The sequence below is a fragment of the Castor canadensis genome, chromosome 8, assembly GCF_047511655.1.
Source record: "Castor canadensis chromosome 8, mCasCan1.hap1v2, whole genome shotgun sequence".
Lineage (NCBI taxonomy): Eukaryota > Metazoa > Chordata > Mammalia > Rodentia > Castoridae > Castor > Castor canadensis.
Genome location: NC_133393.1, coordinates 37,768,349 through 37,789,614, shown reverse-complemented (window position 1 = coordinate 37,789,614; position 21,266 = coordinate 37,768,349). Strand labels below are relative to the sequence as shown.

Below are 21,266 nucleotides of genomic sequence, written 5' to 3'. Positions count from 1 at the left end.
CTATTTCAAAACAATTTTTTAACCATTTTCTAGCAATTATTGAGATTAGGAAGGCAAATGATCCTATGCTTTTCCTTTGAAGTCTTACTTTTATTTTGCTGCTTCTGAGAAGAGAATGCTTCGAAGTGGTCTATGCACTAACTTGTCCTTTTTTCCCGTGACAATGTCCCCTCCACAAAAAGCAGTTTCAACCAACTGAATTTTCTAGATGAATGAGTTGAAAAAGGTAAACAAAACAGTCAAAGGAAAGACTAGGAATTAATTACTTATCTATCTGGGAGGCCTGGCTCTCTGGTGTGTTTCTCTGATGCAGAGAGGTGGGCTTAGCACTTTTGGGTACTCACTCCAGTGCTGTGTGTTCTATTCCCATTGTGTCAACTCCAATTTCACATCCCTCCCATTGCCCCACCCAAGATCCGAGACAGGTTACATAAGAAGCACATCTTCGCCAAGGTGTACTTACATTGTGAACATTTGGTGTGCTGAGGCTCCGCCGAATATGCCGAGCTTTGGTGGAAAGTGCTTCTTTGACCGTGACAGCCTATAAACATATAATAATTTAAAGATAATGTTTACTAATGTCTCATTATATAAAAGGAACATATGCTTACTTTTGGATGATTTAGAAATCACTTCAATTGTACACACACACAAATCCTTATTTATAAAACTAGAATCTTATTCCTGTGTTTTTTTCACAATTTATCAGAAACATTTCTTTCAAAAACAAGCCAGAAAAGCTGTTGAGTAAAAGACATTTATGTTGGGAATTTTTTAATGCAGGTATGCAGAGAAAATGAAGACATTGATAGCCATGTATCTTACTTGCAAAATGACAAAGTTTAATGCTGTTTAGGTTTTACTCATGTAGCCACTTAGGTAGGGTTTCCACTAAGGGAAGACTTTGCTGACAGATGCTAATGCCATTCCTCCTGTCACTCAACACATACTGCCTTTAACATCAACTCAAGCCTTGCTCCCGTGGAATGTGCAAGTGTGTATCTGGTCATACAGCTCCACCACCTTGTGTGTGATTTTTACTTAAACGTCCTTTTGGCACCTCGACAGTTAACTTGGGTCTAAATATTTGGGAGAGGGCAATGGTACACAGTTAAACACATGGGCTTTGGAGTCAGGGTTAACACACCTGACTTTTTAACACTGCCTACCTGTGTAACCTGGGCAAGCTAACTGCTTTCTGCCTCAAATTCTCATTTGAAAATAGGAATTATAAAAGTACTTCCAAGGGCTATCCAGATGAATAAATGAGATAATATCTAAATTACTCAGACATAGCACTTGGCAAATAGGAAATGTTAAATAAAAATTAGCCATTATTTTTATTTTGGGCACTATTTTGTCAGAGTCCTTTCTCTAAAGAAAGCATTACTCAAGCACTCCTTTTCTGACAATTTAGAGCTGTATTTGGTAAATGAATTCATCTTTGTCCCCTGGGGTGAAGGATGGCGAGCACATCTTCATTCTGGGTAGTCAGTCACTTGCCTGCCGGAGCCGTTCAAGACTCAGAATGTTCTCCACCTGCAGCACGCCCCGCGTGTACTTCTCAATGTACGTCTCACCATCTGAGGTGCCCTCGTTTTCACTCCGCGCTGCCAGGAGAGCCAGTGTTTCCCGGTCCTCAATCTCTTCCGTTGCCTAAAGAAACAGGAAGGCAGTGACAATACTTCTATGTGAACAATGTTGTCATAAAATATATGGTAAGAATATGCTCTGAAAGTATGCAGGATGGAGAATATTCTCCATTATTGATCTACTTTTAAAAACAGTGTATACTTTACCTTTGGTATATTGGATACTATTTCATAGGTTACACCACAGGAATAAAATATATTTTTCAATGATATTCTCCTCTTCAAACTCTGCGTGAAACTCTGGTAGAAAAGGAAAAGTGAATTAAGTTACATGACAAATCTAAGCTGTTTAGTATTTTACAAATTGTAAAAGCATTATAAACGACTAGATATTTGATGCACACTCACAGTACATTTAGCAAAACAGAAGACAAGCAAACAACAAACACCCCTGAACTTAAAAATGCTTGTCTCCTTCCCTGAGGGACATTAAGGTCCAGCGCTATTTGGGGATTGGGTTACAGAATGTATGGCACTCTAGGATGTTTGCGGTTGCCTCTCTCTCCCCTCTGACTTCCTTTGTCTCTCCAGGGTTAAACCATTCTTTCCTTGGATAGTCAGAAGAACAGTGGGGAGATGACAGATCTCTGAGATGCAGTTTAGCAAGGACAGGGATTCATTTGGAGTCTGTCTTTGGTCCTGGTATTGTCACTAACCTGATTGGACCTGGTATTTAACCTCTCAAGTCTCAGTGTTTCACTTTTCAAACAGCAAAATGTCACAGCCAAGCCTGCCAAGATTATGGTTTTCCACTAAAGTGGCAATGTCTTCTGGAGATGACATTTCCCTCTGCTGTCCTTAGGCCCTATCTTAGATGAAGGCGAGTCGGACTCTACCCTGGCCAGTGTGGCCACCTTCTGCACTTCTCCTGTACTTGTGTCATAAAGCGTGACTTCATGATAGAGAAAGAAAGAGCCCTAATCTTATATAGACATGACATCAGAGTCAGTTACCACTACTACCTGTTTGTTGTAAATATTGGCCGCAATCCGTTTTCGTAATACTAACTCCATAGCAGCTGGGTGGCTAAGTTGGACTGTGGTCTTCACAATTAGGTAAATCCTTTCATTTTGTGGTGTGACCCTATTCAAGTGAACGGAATCATGCACTGAGGAGTCCCAGGAGGCTGTGGCTGAAACCTAGGAGTGGGAGAATGATGGGTGAATGATGGGGAGATGGAAACAAGACAACTCAGTTGTAGCAGTTTTACAGATACATTAGAGAAAAAAAATAAATTCAACTCCATGTAATCAAATAGATTTAGTTCTTCACCTATTCTGAATGACAACACAAAAGTTCTACGTTTTTAAGTACATAGTCTTCTTTCTGCAAAGAAGACTACAGCGGCTTAACAGGAAGATAGATCCACAGAATTTGTGTGCTAATCTGAAGCCCTTTGAGAAAGCCTTGGGAATAAATTACCTCATCATCACTGTGCTTTATGATGGGCAGGTAGAAAAATTGGCTGCCATGCTCCTTGGGTAGGATGGAGTTCACTCCTGACGCATGGGGGCCGACAAGCTGCTCATTGGCACTGAGGTCATCTGCTAACCAAGTTCAGAATATAAGATAAAAAAGCATAAGGGGGGAGTTCTTTTAAGCAAACACCAGAATTTTTAAAATATGCTCTCTTTTATTAGTGGTGCTGGGGTTGAACCTAGAGACTCATGCATGGTAAGGATGCACTCTATCAGTCAGCTACACCCTAGCCCCAAAATTCTCTTTTTTGCAGATTAAGTTTACATATAACACATTTTAATTTTTTCCTTCACCACTTATTCTGCAATTGACATATATACTTCAAGGATGATGATAGCTTTTATTTTTTAAAAATACAACTATCAGAGTAAAAAAGTTGCCTTGTGATTTTTCTGTAAGATGGAGTGAACATATTCTACCTGTTACCCTAAGACAAGTATTTTCACTATATACATCTTAGAAATTCGCTTGTTTGTTTGTTTCTTTTTTTTTTTGTTATGGTACTGGGTATGGAACTCAGGGGCTTGTGCATGCTAAGCAAGTATTCTACCACTGAGCTATATCCTCACCCCTTTGCTTCTTTTCTTTCTCTTCTCTCACCTCCCCTTCCTCCTTTTTCACCTGCTCTCCTCTCTCCCTAAGGTTGGGCTCACTACATAGGTCAGGCTGGCTTTGAACTCAAGACTCTCTTGCCTTAGTCTCCCTAGTGCTGGTATTACAGTCACATACCATCACTCCTGATTTTGCTACTTTGTTAATATCAGATCCTCCTGTAATCTAACATTAGGTTTCTAGTCATATATACATATATATACATCTATATATGAGATGTTATACATATATTAGATATATATGTATATTAGAGATGTTAACAGTTAAATTATCAAAGTTCTGAGCAGTTGGAAGAAATGTGAAGACCATCTTGTTCCAATGCCCTATTCAATGTGGGATGCACACTTCACAAATCTCTGCCAGTGGTCATCCAGCTGTTGCTTACACACCTATAGGAACAGGGAACTTGTTACCTCATGAGGTAACACATTTTACTTCCAGGCTTCTAAAACATTCTTCATGCAAATGAGCTAAAGCCAAACTCCCTAATTCTTCCATCCATCCTTTACTGATTGGTCCTCCAGAGCAGAGACTTTCAGGCTGTTTTAAGGCCTCTTAGAGCCCTACAGAAGGACCTGCTAGGAGCCTATCCACACCCAAACTCATCAACTCTGCTTTTATTTTCTACCCATGGAGTTACACTTAAGATTTCATATGGAAAAGGATTTTACACCTGAAACACATTGAAAACCATTGTTCTTGGTTTGCTGGTTCCTTCTAGTTTTGATAGTAATGAACAACTGTTTTGTTTGTTTGCTTTTCTCAGTACTAGGGATTGAACTTGGAGCCTTAAGCGTGCTTAGCAAGGGCTCTACCACTAAGCCACATCCCCAGCCCAAGACCAACTATTAATGCAAGGTGATCATTTCCAGCATCAAAACTTTGGGGGTGGGGAGCAAAGGGCAACAGTCAAAGTGCTGAATCCTAGGCTCTTGCTAAGCCTAAAGAGCCAGAGTATCTGGGGTGATTACACTTAGGTAATAACTACGTGCATTAATATTTCAGAGTAGTTGCTTTAATGTTCTCATATGCAGTCCTCAATCTCCTCAGGAGCTCATTTTTTAAATTAAATATCCACATCTCTCCTCCAGTGATTCTATATGCCATGCTTATACATTTTTGACTGGAGCAAAAATGTCACCTACATGTGGCATAAAAGTAATCACAAAAGTGATATACAAATCCAAATAAGAGAGAATATATGACAAATCTTAACTGTGATAACCCCTAGAAAAGTAAAGTGCCTACTTACCATTCAAATCAAGGAAGAGAACTGGTATGTGGGTTTCCATTCCAGAAGGTGGGATCCTAAATTTTATAACAAAATTTAATCAAAACAAAATATCTTTTATACCTTATTAGATAATAAAACACCATAAAGCCATGGAAGCAGGAGAGAACCACTGTGGGGATGAGGGTCTATTCATGAAGTACTTTACCATTTCTTGACTTCCCTATTAATACAAATCACAGAAATTATGTAATCATATAAAAGAACTACCAATCATATGAATTATACATAATCAGTTGAAGCAAAGATTATTTGAAGCTTTATTAGAAATAATTCTAATGAAGCACTTTGTAATAATTCTAGAGGTGCACGCTTATAATCCCAGTTATTAGGAAGGCAGAGTCAGGAGGATCATGAGTTTGAGGACACCCTGGGCAAAGGTAGCAGTCTCAAAAACTAAATGCAAACAAAAAGAGTTGGAGCATGGCTTAAGTGGCAGAGCACTTGCCTCGCATGCACAAAGGCCTGGGTTCAATCCCTAGTATAATGAAAAAAAAAATTCTAGTATTAAGAACAAGGGTTGGGGGATATGGTTAGAGATAACAGAATGGATTAGAGCCTAGAGGAAGTAAACAGAAGGGACAACATGTAAAAGTCTCAAATGAGGAATGAATGCAAGACATGTGGAAGAGGTAGAGCTGTGTGCAGGAGAGACCAACCAATGTTTTGTCAAAACTGGTCCACCTGCAGCAGAATCACCTCACGGCCCTCTTAAAATGAAGCGTTCTAGGCCTCTTCTTCTTTTTCTGAATTGGAAAAACTAGAAGTAGAATCTAGGACTACATTCAAAACAATCTGAAGTCTGAAAACACATCGCATTAGACAGACTGGGGTAAGGAGAAGGGCTGTCTATGTCTAGAGAGGGTTTGGGGGCTAATGGTGTGGTTCACGTGGCAGAGTGCCTGCCTAGCAAGTGTGAGGCCTGGAGTTCAAACCCTAGTACCACCAGAAAAAAATTAACAAAAGACAGGGTTTTGGGAAACAGAATAAGGCTGGGAATGAGCTGGCTGTTCATAGGGAGTGACCAACAGAGCAACTGCATGTGGCCTGCAGGCTTTCTTTATTTGTTTTTGGCAGCACTGGGGTTTGAACTCAGGGCCTCATGCTTTGCAGGGCAGGCACTCTACCACTTGAGCCATTCCACCAGCCAGGTGGCCTATAGGATTGCAGCATAATAGCAGAATCTATACGGAGAAACAGCAGGTTACAAGCTATGTGCCTAAAGATTTAGATTCTTCAGTTACTAAAGTGATGGTGAAATAAATTACACCTCCATTTGTCATTAAAGACACAAATATCAGTAATGACTCCATGTCTGTTCCAAAGACCCTATTTGGGCATATACATTCAGTGTTCAAGGGAATCGTGATATTCTCTTAAATGCTTAGGATAAGGGATGAGGTTTTAGCTTAGTAAAGTACTTGTCTAGCATATGTACAGCTGTGGGCTTCACCTCCAGCACCACAAAATACAAATAAGTAAATAAGTAAACAAATAAATAAATTAAATGCTCAAGATATATTTTGTAATAAGAATGAGAATAAAAATCAATAGCTGCCATTCAATGAAAGAGCAGAAAAGGTATTTTATATAAAGCCATATTATAATAGACACAATGCATATATGCATTACTTCTTAATTCACCCAACACTGCTAGAAAGGTAGCTCCATTAACAGATTAGGAATTAAGCCAAAGAGAAGTTAAAGAAATACATGTAAGAGCTGAAGGTGGGAATTAAATCCAGGTCTATTTTACTCCAGAACCTAAGCTATCAGGCTGTGTTTCAGCAAACCAAGAACTGATTGTTCGACTGACTGACTGATTACATACTACCCAAGTGCTTACTTTATGCTAGCTGCCAAACTAAACAAGCACTAAGGCAAATAAGAAGTTATGTTTTTCTGCCCTCTTCAAGTACACGCTGAAATAAAATAGTTTTTAGCCAAAATAAAATAGTTTCTGAAGAGCAGGAAACAGCATCCAAGATACTTATTCAGAGTAATAGAAGAGTATGGTATCTGATTCCTGGCCAGGTCACCAGTGTTCACTGGCTTCCTGTGGAGGAAGGTGGCTATGGTAGGGAAGATGGTACAGAGAAGATGGCATTTATAGTGCTGATTCTGGAAAGCTACCTGCATGGCTCTTGGCATAAGCAATCCACCCACTCTGCCTGGTCTGCATAGAAGTAGGGTGGCCTTACCAGTCTGCGGGAGCCCCAGGGATCCCACTGCCTGGGGCTGGCACAAGCACAGCATTCCTTTCCTCTGTCAGCCCCACCCACTGTTCCACAAGCCGGGCTTCCCGCTCCACGTCATCCTCTGTTTTCTCTGCAGAACAAAATGAGGGGATGAGTGCCAATAAAACAGAAAGTACAAGTTCTGAATTTAAAACAAATAGATTTTTACTCAGTGATATTTAAAATGCCTTCAACATCCACTAAGTTCCAAAAAAAGTATGTAAGGCTTCAAAGGTTAAACATGAGCATCCAGACTGGGGTTGGCTACCAAAGAGTGTTGCAGTAGCAATGAGAAGATTTAAGTCTTATTACTGGTGCTGAGATTTGGGGAAGTTATTCAACAGATAAGTCTTAGTTTCCTAATCTGTCAAACAGGAATGTGTGTCATGTCTACTTTCTGTGCTTGGTGGAATGATCACTGGATGTGACATTGCTTTATAAAATGATATATCATTTCACAAAGAGGCTTTAAAAACATTACACACCTCACTCCATAAAACTTTTGTTGTTCATGCTCTCTATGAAAGGGCTTTATCTGATATATTTTGAAATCCTCATACCTGTAATTCAATTCTGGGCCTCTCTGAGTATAGTCAAAGTGAGTTTTCATTAGAGGGCTGAACACATACACAAATCAACCCCTACTCTGAGCCAAGATGTTTTTCTGAGGAAGAACTTTTGTTGACTTCTACAAGAAATGGATTAACATTCACGACATGTTTGCTGGTACAGAATCAACCACAAAGAGTAGACCATGAAGTCAGCATGAGAGACAATATATTTTTTTTTGAGTTTGGGCTGCATTTTAAAACACTATATTTTACTTTTGTTTTGAAGCAGGCTCTTGCTATCTATGTATTCCAGGCTAGCTTTGAACTCAAGGATCCTCTTGCCTCTACCTCCTGAGTGCTGGGATTACATGTGTGCACCACCATGCCTAGCTGAGACAGGAAAGATTCTAAGGTCATATTTATACTCCAGGATCCAAGTGGCTGTTGCCAACATTAATAGGCAACTCTTAGGCAGTGAGTGGAGCTGCAGAGCCACCCGGAACCGGATGAGTGCATGGCTGCTGCTACATAGGGTGAGGCACCAAGCAGCCAAGTTCTGGCCACTCCTACTGACACAATGGTATTGATCACGTTTGCATTCACCAAAACAAAATCTGAGTTAGATATCTACTGTCTTAGTTTTAAGAGTTTTACAAAAATTTATTACTTTCAAGTTCAGAGCTTTCTTAAACCAACAATTACAATTTGATTCACTTACATATACATATATATATATATATATATATATATATATATATATTTTTTTTTTTTTTTTTTTTTTTGGTGGCACTAGGGTTTCAACTCTGGGCTTCATGTTTGCTAGGCAGGCACTCTACCACTTGAGTCACCATCCCTGATTCAAGTTCCTGAAAGTAAGATGCTACTGTCCAACTAAGGGAAGAAAACAACCTACCACACTGTATAGACATGAAAAATCTCCTCCTAGGCTGGAGGTAGTATCTCACCTACCTTCTTTATTGCTGACTTTTTTAATCTGCTCATCTAAGTATTCCCGTCGTTTAATGAGTGCATCTGACCACCTCTCTCTTACGCAGTTTAAGTCTTCTTCCTGACAGCAGGGAGGGAAAATATTTTCCTGTAGACAACTAATTCTTTCTTTTTAAAATGATGTTTAAATTGATTAGGAAACTTTTCATCAGGAAAGTCCACTGAACATTGATGTGTGATTAATATGCGAGAAAGCAGAGGCTTTGGTATTGCTGCATGCTGATCAAGGAAGCTGGTACCCAGAAATCAGAGCCCTGAATCGCCAAAACAATAATTACACTTAAAAGCTCAAAGGACACCAGCTATTAGATGATTTTTACGCTGTATGTGTCTGTGTGTATGTAAATGGTAGGTAGGTACTCATTGAAAGATGTGTGATTTCAAGCAGAAAGACACCATAAACAGAGCTCAAACCACATAACATCAAATGGAATAGAAAATGACAAGCATTTTCATAGTTCATAGTTCAATGGCCTGATAACATGTATTTTCTGAAACGCAAAGAATAGGTCAGCAGAGAACCTTTTGAACTTGCTGCAAAAATTTTACATCCAAATGCTATCATGAGGCTAACCAAAAATCTCTCATGCAAAAAACCCAACATGCAACCAGCCATGCTTGAAGAAATCCCCAAAGCAGCCGTTGGACTTCACCATGAATAACGTGGCAGGAAGCGCACAAAAAGCCACAAGACATTAGTCAATGGCATTGCTGAGATTCAAGGGGATGCTGACCTTTTCCCCTAAGGTTTGTTTGTGCTTTTTTCCTTTCTTAGTAAAATTATGAGCAAGGAAAGAAAATCCATTCTATTCAAAATGTTCTTTGACCTAATTCTAGCCTAACTGTAAAGACATTATACTACACAGAACCTCTAACACTTTTCCTACCATTTTACATATTGGAAGGTACACTGGGAAAACAACCTGCTAGCTTGTGTGGAGAAGCAGTCAAAGACTGAGAATCAAATGCAGAAACCTTCTTGTTGGTTTGTTGCTTTGACCATAACTACATTATCCCACATTCCGTGACATCAAGCCAGTCAGTGTTGACTAGATATATATTTCACACTGCATATATTTCTTCTACATTTCCAACAAGAAAAGGTTGAGATTTAAATTCTATAGGTTAGGTAGAACTAAGCCTGGCCCTAATAAGTTGCTAAACAAAACAAAGCTGTATGCATAAAATGTCTCCAACTTTTCTCTCCAGAAAGTGTATTATAGGAAAAATGGTATATTAGAATAATACAAGTTGCTTGGATGTGAGAAGTAAAGTATAGTTCAGCATAGGGAAAGACCAGAGTCTGAAGATTACAGATGGAAAACTATGCAATTTTTAAGAGTATTTTAATGCAGTGATCTTAGTCTTGCTTAGCAAGGCTTTCTAAATAAGCTAGTAATTTGAGATGGTATAGTAAAAACATAGTATGTAGTTACAAATTTTGAATTGATGGGAAAATAGACAGAAATAGTATTGTATCCCTGATTATATATGAAGCAAGTCAAAAGCAAGTGACAAATGGCACATTTTTGCTCTGTGGTACTCTTTCCTCCTCCCTGGCCTCTGCTTTGCGAATGCTGGCAATTAGCAATAGCTGTGCCCCATGCCACAGGATTGACAGCAGTACCAATACCTGATAACTATCCATATCATCACCATTCTCATCATCTCTCTGGTAGGAAAAAAATAAACACAAAGGACATGCATTTTGTTTCTCAAACAGTACACAGGGAAAATAATTTTCTAGCACATTACAGTGGACAGCTCACACGACATCAGCACAATAAAACATTTCATCAAATTTCAAAAAGACTTAAAGGATTTTTCTTTTTTCCTATTCTGGGTTTAGAACCCAGAGCTTTGCATGTGCCAGGAAAGTGGTCTACTAACTGAACTACACCCATGACCCTAAAGAAAAAAAAATTTTTTTTTTAAGAAAGCAGTTATTTAAGAATAAGGACACTCTTAGGTGGGCATGGGAACCATTATCACTGGGCAAGGCCTTTGGCTACTATTGTGTAGACGTTCAGGTAATATCAATTTAAGGGTAGGTTATCTGAGATTTGCCATGGGGCTAGGGGAACAGAAAGAAAGATGTATAAGGAACTTCAGAGATTCTCTTGCCCGGTCTTGGTTTTGGCCAGGAGGCAACTCAGGCTCTGCAGGGTGACATGACTTAAGTCAAGGTTCACACAATAGTGGAGAGAAGGCCTTTAGGCTCCAGTCTTAGTGGTTGCTCCCTGTACCCACCACTCCCACAGATGAAAATCATCACGGCTGTATAACCGAGGGGTCTGCACTGCAGTACTTCAATGAAAAAAAAAGACACCATGCTGCCATAAACACATAGATTATCAGTGTCCTAATGGGAGCAATCAATTGAAAAACTCACAACTGTCCCCAAAACACGGCAACATCTCACAACAATACATAAAATAACCATTTTGGCAAAAACATTACGCAAAATAAAGTACCATGTTGGAAAAAAGGTTTTTGACTGACACAATTTTCCTTAGAAATGAGACTACAGAAACCCTTGATTTAAACTATGACTAAATCTTTTTTAGTCATAGAAGAGATATTAACCTCCTTTAAAAAAGTGCTTTAAAATATAATTAAAATTATTTTCATATCTACAAAATACACTGCTTTTTAAACAAAAAAAGTCTGGTAATCATTACTATCAGTTTTAAGCTATTAAATACTAGTCTACTTCTGAAATAATTTACTTTGAACTAATGCTCCCTATAAATGGAAAAGAACAAACAGCTCTAATATAGCACTAGTTTTTAGACTAAGGAGGTACTTCCATCAACTAAAAAATCAGGCTGAGCTTACACAATGTAACATTATTGTGAAATCAGTACACACTCTATTGGTTTTAGAATGATTCTAAAGTACTATGCGGACAACAAAAGTTAGTTGGCATGACCTTGTGCATGGCAACAAGGGAGTTTTGTTTTGTTTTTTGGCAGCACTGGGGATTGAACTCAGGGCTTTGTACATGCTAAGCACACGCTCTGACACTTGAGTTACACCCTCAGCCCCAGTAGTGGGCTCCTAAATCAGCATACAACACTGGGGAAAGGCTAATATTTTAAAGTCTACATTTTGACAAAAATCAGTTTTAACTCAAGAGTTACAGTTGTTTAAAAAATGTAAATAACCTGTCCTTCCGACAGCTAAATGGGAACATTTAGCTGACTGAAGATCCACATTCTGTAAGGTCACAGTTTGAGATACACAAAGTCAGTATTTTATCTAACATCAGAGATTTATTGCTGAAGATACAAAGTTTATTACAGAAAGGGACCTGAGAGAATTATTAAGTCTACTTCATCATTTTGGACAAGAAAAAAGAACCAAAGTTTAAATTACCCAGCAAAGGTAATCATTTAGTAAATGAGTATCCTGACTCCAAGTCTAGTGCTCACAATTTCTATCAAATCCTGGGAGCACCCCAGAAGTCGCTGGCTGAGTGAGGGGCTGACTGCATTAGAGTACCTATAATCTGATTCCCTGATCCAGGCTGCCAGCACATAGAAGAAGTTCACAGGCCCTGTCCTTGCACTTTGTTCACACTCTGGAGGAAAAAGATCCACCGAATTGAAGAGGGAAGGCAGCGCCTGCCAAAGCCATGCCTTCCTTAGAACCCGAGAGTCTGTGCACTGGTTTTCAGTGTTTAGAAAAGTCTGCCTGAATGCCATAAAGCCAAAAGGAAAGTGAGATGGAAGACGAATCATTCTCAAGACTAGCTGGGTTCAAGCCCAGACTTCAGGAGAAACAAAGGAGAAATGTTTTCTCCCTGGTTTGCCAGTGCTCCCTATCACATGTGGTGTCAGGGAAGCAGATTAAACAGTCATTCTTCCCAGCCCCTAATTCACATCATATGGGAAATGGAGGACACAGTGAAGCACACGCATCCTTTTCAAGCCATATGGAGGCAAGTTCCTAACTTTAAAGTTTATTATCCTGGGGTCCTGAAGAGGTCTGAGTGATAGTATGAAGATCGATTCTTAGGGGGTTCCACTTTGTTATTTTTTTTAATGAGAAAATAAGATTTAAGGAAATAAAGATTTAATGGATGAAAATGATCGTGAAGACAGCTTTATGATTTAAAACAAGTAGTAAAGCTTTCAAAAGAACTGGTTCTTTATGACAGTACGTGGGAACAATTTTATGATATTAATAAAAGTGGGTCAGGTTGGGCAGCAAAACCAAATGTTCAACATATTTTGGATCAGATAAAATCCCAATAGCCTTAATGATTATGTTTATAAGCAATATTATTAATTAAATGACTATGTTTATAAACAAAATTATTAACACTAAGCAAACATAGTATTTTAAGTCTACAACAAAGGCAATGAATGTAAATGTGAATTGGGGAAATATATATGGTTAAGACAAGTTCTTTTATATTCCCAATTGGTCCCCATCATACATCATTAATTTCCTTATCTGTACTAACTAATCTTTAAATTTTTTTTTTTTTTTTTTTTCAGTGCTGTGGATGGAACCTAGAGCCTTGGGCATGCTAGATGAGTGCTCTATCACTGAGCTAAATTCCAGTTCCTAATATTCATTAAATACTATTTTAAATCTGTCTTACCTGGTAACTGTCCAGTCCTCTTTGGAGTTTGGTGGACCTGGCAGTTATGCAGCCAATGGATACTGACAGGATGGCTTCAACCATGAGCGGCAGTGTTCCTGAGTGCTGTACAGGCTTTACTGTGACTTGCACTCTACGGGAATGACCCTGAAGAGATGGTGGAGGTAGAAGGGGGAAGATGAATGTCAGGAATGAGGTTAGAGAGATACAGGGGAGGGGAAGAAGAAAAAAGAATTAGGGAACAGAGATATAAATAATTAGAAATCCCCCAGAAATTGTAAGAGTGGGGCAGAGAGAAAACATGAAACACAAACTTAGTACCTGTCTAAGTTGAAAGATGCCACCCGTGTTGACATCTTTTGCCTGATGAAGTTCTACCGCAGCATATTCCCCTAACTCATTCAACTCTAATATGGAGATCCACATTTCTATTCTTCGAGTAACTTCATTCCACCTGCAAAACACCCAGTAAAAGGCAATGTCACTGTCCAGGAACACTGCATGAGAGCAGTAAGTTACCATTCACTGAGCACTTACTATGTGCTAGACACCGTGCCAGGTATGTCACAGAGGTTGCCTCCTCCATACAGTGTAGACTCTTAATTTATGTTACTGAGGTATAACTTACACTCAAGGACATGCCAAGATCTTGAGTATAGAATTCAGTGAGTTTTGACAAGCACAGCTGTGTACCCACCTACTCCTACAATCTCAGGGAGTTTGCTTGTGTCCCTTCCCACCCAATCACCATACTCCTGTAGCAATGGGCTCCTGTACAGCTGAGCTCTGCCTATTCCAGAACTTCAGGCAATGTGGATGCATTTGTGTCTGGTTTCTTTCATTTGGCAAAATGGTTTTGAGATTCATACAAATGGATAAACAATTCTTTTCTTTTTTTAACTGCTGAGAAATACTCTATTGTATGAGTAATACCATAATCTATTTATTCACTCCCTTAAGGCTGTCTATATTGTTTGTAATTTGGGGATACTATGGATACAGCTATTTGTGTGCCACTCTGTTTGTGGGCTTAAATTTTCATTTCTTTTGGGTAAATATGTACAAGTTGGGTCACAGACAAGACAATGATCAATTTCCCAAGAAACTGCCAGTTTTCTTCTAGATTGTGGCTTACCTATTTATTTTCATAGTGATGTCTTTTGATAGGAATAAGCCTTTAATTTTAATTAGTTCTAATAAAATGCTTTTCTTTGATTGTTGGTACTTTCTGTGGCCTGAGAGTCTGTGACCATCTCAAAATTTAAAAATATCCTCCTTATCCAGGTGTGATAGTACACAACTATAATTCCAGCACTTGGGAGGCAGAGGAAGGAGGACTGTGAGGTTGGGATCAACCAGAGATACACTGTGGGACCTTGTCTCTTAAAAAAAAAAGAAATAAGGGAATGAGGGAGGGAGGGGAGAGAGACAGAGAGAGAGAGAGAGAGAGAGAGAGAGAGAGAGAGAGAGAGAGAGGAAGGAATGAAGGAGGGGAAGGGATGGGAGAGAAAAACGTAAGGAGGGAGGGAGGGAGGGAGGAAGGAAGGAAAAGAAAAGAAAGATCCTCTGTTTTTTTCCTTCAGACTTACAGTTTTAACTCTTAAAGTTATGATTCATCTCAAGCCAATTCCTTCTTTTTTTTTTGTTTGCAGTACTGGGGTTTGAGCTCAGGGCTTCAAGCTTGCTAGGCAGGTGCTCTACCACTTGAGCCACTCCACCAGCCCTTTGGTTGTTTTAGTTATTTTTCAGATAGTGTCTTACACTTTTTGCTCAAGGCAGCCTCCAGCTGCAATCCTCCTACCCATGCCTCTTGCATAGCTGGAATTATGTAAGTGTACCACCACACCTAACTTGTTTGTTGAGAAGGGGTCTTGTCATCTTTTGTCCCAGGCTTGCCAGAAACTGGTATAGAACCTTTTAATTTCTACCTCCTGAGTAGTTGGGATTACAGACATAAGGCACTGCACCAGGCAGCAACTTTTTCCATATAGACGTGCAGTTGTTTTAGTCCTCTTTGTTGAAATGACTTAAAATCTCTCACCGTGTCTATATTTTTGTGGTGCTCGGTAGTCCTACCATTTTCATTTTACAAAGTAGGACACATGCTCAGAGAGGTTAAGTAAACACAGCAGTCCCAGGGTTCATAGCCTGGGACTACTGGGGATTTAACTCGTGCTTAGTGTTCTACTACTTGGGTCATGCCCTCAGCCCTGTTGCTTTTAGGTTGTTTTTCAGATAAGGTCTCATTCATTTGCCTGGGATGGCCTCAGACTGTGATTCTCCTACTTCCACCTCCCAAGTAGCTGGGATTACAGATGTGCTCCATCATGCCTGGCTTGTTTTTTGAGATATGGTCTTACTAACTTTGCTGCAGCAGGCGTCAAACCACAATCTTCTAATCTCTGCCTCCCGAGTAGATGGGAGCTTCAGTATACTCAACCTATCGTATCTTGTATTTTTAATTACTGTCCAAGTGCCAGTCTTGACCCTGTGTCTAAAGTTCACAGCCAAGTACAGACCTGTCATGCAATGTTCTTGTTTTTGCATGAAGAGAATCGACTTCCCAGATGGAGCTCCCATTTCCAGCACATCGGTGGCCCCAGACTTCAATTGCCAGTGCTCCATCTGAAATGAACTCCAGGAACTCTTCTGTGACATTCACCACATAGTCCTGGCGTAAACAGTAGAAAGGAGAGTGCAAGAATTATGTGTGAGAAAAGTTAAAAAAAAAAACTCTAAGAAGAAAAAAGTTATGCACAAGGAGTCTGTGAAATTTCCCTTTCACCTGTAAACAGGTTTACTTGGGAGGATATTAACCTGATCTCAAGCTTAAACTCATGTCTTTTGTTATATGGGAATCCATAAAGAACCTTAGCACATTTGATATGGAAGGGAAATCGGGAGGCTATTTAATTTAATCCTCTTTCTTTGTTTTGTTTTGTTTGAGACAGGGTCATGCTGTGCAGCCCAGGCTGGCCTTGAACTTGGGATCCTCTTGCCTCTGCCTCACAAGTGCTGGTATTACAGATACACACCACCACACCCACTTCAAGTGAAGAAAGCAGCTTGTGTGAAATCAGACTGCTTGCTGAGTCTCCATTCTCTTACTCTTGGTTCATTCTCAGTTCTGCTCTTTCAGCTGGCACACACTAATTCAATGAACTGTTCTTTGCCATGTCTTAGGAGACTAATGACAGAATTAAAATAAATTATCTACAAATTATCTCCACCATCTAGGCTCTTGCTCTTAAGCTTTCCCACTCCAATTCCTTATTCTAAAACACACAGATAACTACAGGGTAATGAACACTGAATCCACTGAGAAATGTGGCAGATCACCCAGAATTAAGCAGTGGGAAGGGACCAAGTCAATTTCCCTTCCATCAGCCTCTCATGGGGGTCACCATGGAGAGGCTCAGATACAGTCATTCTGCCACACTAATTTCCAGAAACAGCTGGGTTATATTGACTTAACCTACACTCTTTACATTTTTTTAATCTGGAGACAGACCCAGATTTTTAGAAGGAAAAGAAACTTAATGATCAATTAGTCTAATCTATACATTTTAGAAATGAAAAAAACTCTCAGGTCACACAGTGAGACCCAGGGGCTCTGGAACTAGCACATACTTGAACAGTTTTTAGCCATCTAAGATTCAAATGTTATCCTCTACATAAGCAGTTTTGTGGACTCAAAGAAAGATGGAGAATATTCAAAAGAATATTTGGAGAACAATAACACCTCTCCCCCCCAAAAAAAAAGATTACAGAAGATTTTGAGGAAAAGGCTTAGTGAGAAAGAGGCTCAGGGGAAAAAATGTAGGCTATTTGTTTACAGAACAAAAAATAATGGTCTCTACACATGTGAAAACTTATGGATGGTGATATGAACTTGTTTTCTAACTACAGAACTACAAAGAATGTGTACAATTTTTAAGAGAGTTTCCAGTATCTACTAAGGACTGCCCAGAAAAGCCAGATTACAGAGAGGAGAGAGTTGGTCTTTCAGAAGTCACTTGGCAGTCCCATGTGAAAGTCAGGAAGGGTGGGTCCAACCACATTCGTCCCAAATCCACCTTTTCCATTTTTTATTTCCTTTAAAAACTCATACAATATTTTAGAATGCTACCCTACAATCAAAAGGACAGTAACCATCTACAATGACGTGTAAGATGCCCACAATTCTGCATATGTATAATGTGATACACGCTTGCCACATATATTTGAAAGTTGTAGAGCACAGAAAATAGTTTATTAAAGTATGTGGGAGGGTACAGTGACATGCACCTTTTGTTCCAGCTACTTGGGAGAGGCAAGAGGACCACTTGAGCCCAGGAGTTCAAGGCCAACCTGGGCAGATAGTAAGACCCCATTTTACAAAAAAACCTAAATAAGGAGAATGATGGAGGGGGTGAATTAAACTATGATATATTGTAGTACTTTTGTGAATGTCACAAAATGGGGATACTGTACTGTATCCCCAGTACAGTAATAATAAAATAAATAAATAAATAGCAAACTGTCGCTGGTGATTAGACCTCTGTGGAATAAAAGCGAAGTTTGAGATCATTCAGATTTTATTTTAGGCGTTTCTAAATTATTTGAATTTGTAATAAAGTACATTTTGAAGTTACAAAGTCTAGTAATATTATGTTTAACAAAAATCCTTGTGAGGAAACTTTTAAGTTACAAGTAGATTTTAAAACTGAACCCAACTCCACTGTTCTGTAACGTAGCTCAGTTTATCATTGCTGTTTTGGGGACATAAGACAGGGCCCTGTGCATACTAAGTGCATGCTCTACCACTGAGCCACACCCTGGTCCTATCGCTCACTTTGCAAAGGTATTCATACCTTACAGTGAGAGAAGGTCACTGTATACTGGGCATCCTTGGACTGAGGTGAAGGCACTTCAGGGTCTACCACAGGGGCAGCCACTGTAGACTCACACTGGTCCCAGAATGTGTACTGACAGAAAACGAAATTGGAGAGGCTTAAGGGCAGCCCAGTTGCCTCTTTAATTTTTACCTGAAGATACATAAAAAAAAAAAAGGAAGGAAATATAGCTCCCATAAAGGAAACATTAAAGTATACAACATTCTTTTCTTTTTTCAGTTATTTCAAATTTAGAAGGTGATTAAATAAACCAGTCATCCATTTGACATCTGAAAATACTTGACACCATTTCATTAAGTGTTCTATCTACAATGGAATCTACCGTAGTTCTCTAATTACAATACACAAATGTAACAAGAAATGTGCAAACCCCTGTAAAATTTCCTAATGACTTAAGTTTCTGATACAGATGCAACCTTTACTAGAAAAACACAATTAACTCAGCAATATATACTCCTCATACGCCAAATACATAATTGACCCTCTGTTAGGCAACAGCAGATTGAAAATCTTTGAAAAACAGTTATATTTGTACTAAACATGTATGGAGTTTTTTCCTTGTCATATTCTCTAAGCAATGTAATAACTATTTACATAACATTTACATTGCATTAAGTATTATAAAAAAAATCTAGGGATTTGAAGTATACAAGAGGATTACATGTAAATACTACACCAGTTTAGGTAAGGGACTCAAGCACCTGTGTACTTTGGTGTCCACAGAGCATCCTGGAACAATTCCTGCACAGACAGCAAAAGAGGAATGTACTTTTTGAAATACTTCTGGAATTTTATGCAACTGTCATTATAAAGTAGGCTAAACTTCTGGAAAAATATTGTCCAGGTTGAATCTATTGTGAGACAATTTAATGTTTATTATGCTGGATGAAAACTCTCTTAAAATTTTTTGTGAAATTGTTTTGCATTGCAAAAGGTCATTTATATGAGCCTCCGCATCACTGTTCTCTCACCCGGCACGTCAGTTTCTTGACTCGGTGAATGATTTCTCCACTGCTGTCAACAACTTCAAGGCTCCCACTTTCACTGGAGTTCTCTGAAGAGTCATCCTCCACCATGCGCTCTGGGACAGCTCCTGTAACCCGCATCACTTCCACATGGAGACGCCCTGCAACCTGGGTCGAGGAACCACAGCACCTTGGAGTTAAAAGGTATCCTGGCAGAAGAGACAGAAATGCAGCCTCCAGCAGCCCAGTGAGCAGTTACACAGCTTTGCCTGGCCATCTTCAGCAATGGGAAACCCACTCTGCCAGAGTCAGTCCATCCCACCATGACCCCCTGCAGCCTTTCTGCCTTCTCTGAGCCAAATCTGCTCCCTTTACAACTTGCCTTCTGGAACTATCCCCACTTGTATCCATCCTCCTCAAGGTCAGCCTAGGAAGAACTGAAAGGTAGCTATCATTTCCTACCTGAAACCATCTATTTTCCATGTTGGTTTATATACTTTGAAAGGCATTCATTTGATCAAATGTTTTGGTAACTTATTTATTTGCTCAGGAAGTATTTACTGAGAATGGGTGGTGCCGGCAACTGTGCTATGTTTACCATAGGAAGCCAAATGCCCATCCCTGGGCTCATGGAGTAAAGGATGGCAGGCAACTCAGATGGCAACAAAAGGGCTCTGTGTGGTGGCAACACCAGCCCTATTCCAGGAGAAACAGCCTAAACAAAGCCTCATAGATATGAGAAACAATTCTCTTGCTTTTTGATTTTGTAGTCTAGGTTGGCCTTGAACTTGACACCCTCCTCCCTTACTTCACCTCTCAAGAGCTGAATAACAGGCAAACACCATCACACTTTGCTACAATAAACAGTTCTTTTAAAGCTGTTTTTCATCAAAATGCTTTAAATTTTCTCACTGTGGTAGCAGTTCTCTGGATAGGTGCCAGCTTGACAGAGTTTCTTGTAAAGCTGGTTGCACAGAACTGAATTAAGAGATTAGTGATTATCGTTAAACTTGCATTCTTGTAGTGTTTTAATTGGCTGAGTTATTTTTCATTACCCAGTTCAAGGTTGTGATGACTGTGGTTGTAAAGGTGACACATATTTTGTTAGTGCTACTGTCACCCTAAACAATAACTTTTAAAGGTAGCTCAATCCCAATTTCCATATAGCAGCTGGCACTAGGACCACAGAGCTAAGAGAAATTAGTTAATGATATTTAACAAATGAGACAAATAAGAAGGAAGAAACAGGAGGGGTGGAAAGGAAATAATGTACATCAGCTGAAAGACAGTGCTTCTCAGGCTTTCGTCAATGCTTCTTTGAGAATCTAATACATTTTACATATAATTTCTGGGGATGCATGGAATGTTCACCCATGGATCCCAGCTTAAGAACCCCTGAGCAAGGGCCTCACCCACTCCTACCCCAGGTGTTGTGTGCATTTTTAACATTGAGAAAAGCAACACTGGCCACTGGCCTAGACAGAACAGTCACAGGGGGTTACCACACAGACATGGGCTGTGTCCTCTCACCCCACAACCGGGGAACTCAGGTCTATTTCCCAGCTTCACTTTGGGGCCAATGCCACCTTCTTCCCAGCCTGCTCTAAAATCAAAAGAAATAATTTTGTCGTTCAAGTTTGTATGTTATGAAGGCCAAACTAGGAAGTCTTAAATTGAGAATAAAAACAACAGCTGATGAGATGGGTAAAAGTTCAAAGTAAGGTTTGAACTTACACATTTTCTAAAATGTCTTAGGACTACATATGGCTAAAATGTCTCAATAAGTGAAGTAAAATCATTTAAGGAGGGAAGAATGGATTATTTAAGCTTGTTTTCTTGAGTATTTTGGGTTGCAAAATAATCCTCCCAAGTTGCACCTTGTGAAGACCACTGAGGGACCAGGAAGGAACTAGAGTGTATTACAAAAGTATAGGATTATCTTTAAAAAGAGAAATTAATACGGG

General features: G+C 39.4%; 1 protein-coding gene across 9 annotated transcripts in view; it reads right to left on the bottom strand.

Annotated features, from left to right (window-relative positions):
* The window catches only part of Kif13a (kinesin family member 13A), a 178,172-nt gene that overhangs the window by 16,851 nt on the left and 140,055 nt on the right, over positions 1-21,266 (bottom strand). For 5 of the 9 annotated variants that reach the window (XM_074082828.1, XM_074082834.1, XM_074082831.1 and 2 more), the window contains 14 exons: positions 19,309-19,470; positions 18,296-18,469; positions 15,962-16,113; positions 13,764-13,896; positions 13,443-13,589; positions 10,464-10,502; positions 8,792-8,891; positions 7,236-7,362; positions 4,996-5,051; positions 3,075-3,199; positions 2,615-2,791; positions 1,800-1,892; positions 1,504-1,656; positions 464-541 (listed from right to left, as the gene is read on the bottom strand). In XM_074082828.1, coding sequence (XP_073938929.1) covers positions 464-541; positions 1,504-1,656; positions 1,800-1,892; positions 2,615-2,791; positions 3,075-3,199; positions 4,996-5,051; positions 7,236-7,362; positions 8,792-8,891; positions 10,464-10,502; positions 13,443-13,589; positions 13,764-13,896; positions 15,962-16,113; positions 18,296-18,469; positions 19,309-19,470 — 1,716 coding nt within the window. The remainder of the gene's footprint in view (positions 1-463; positions 542-1,503; positions 1,657-1,799; positions 1,893-2,614; positions 2,792-3,074; positions 3,200-4,995; positions 5,052-7,235; positions 7,363-8,791; positions 8,892-10,463; positions 10,503-13,442; positions 13,590-13,763; positions 13,897-15,961; positions 16,114-18,295; positions 18,470-19,308; positions 19,471-21,266) is intronic. The other 4 variants (XM_074082832.1, XM_074082833.1, XM_074082836.1 and 1 more) reach the window with 2 other exon arrangements.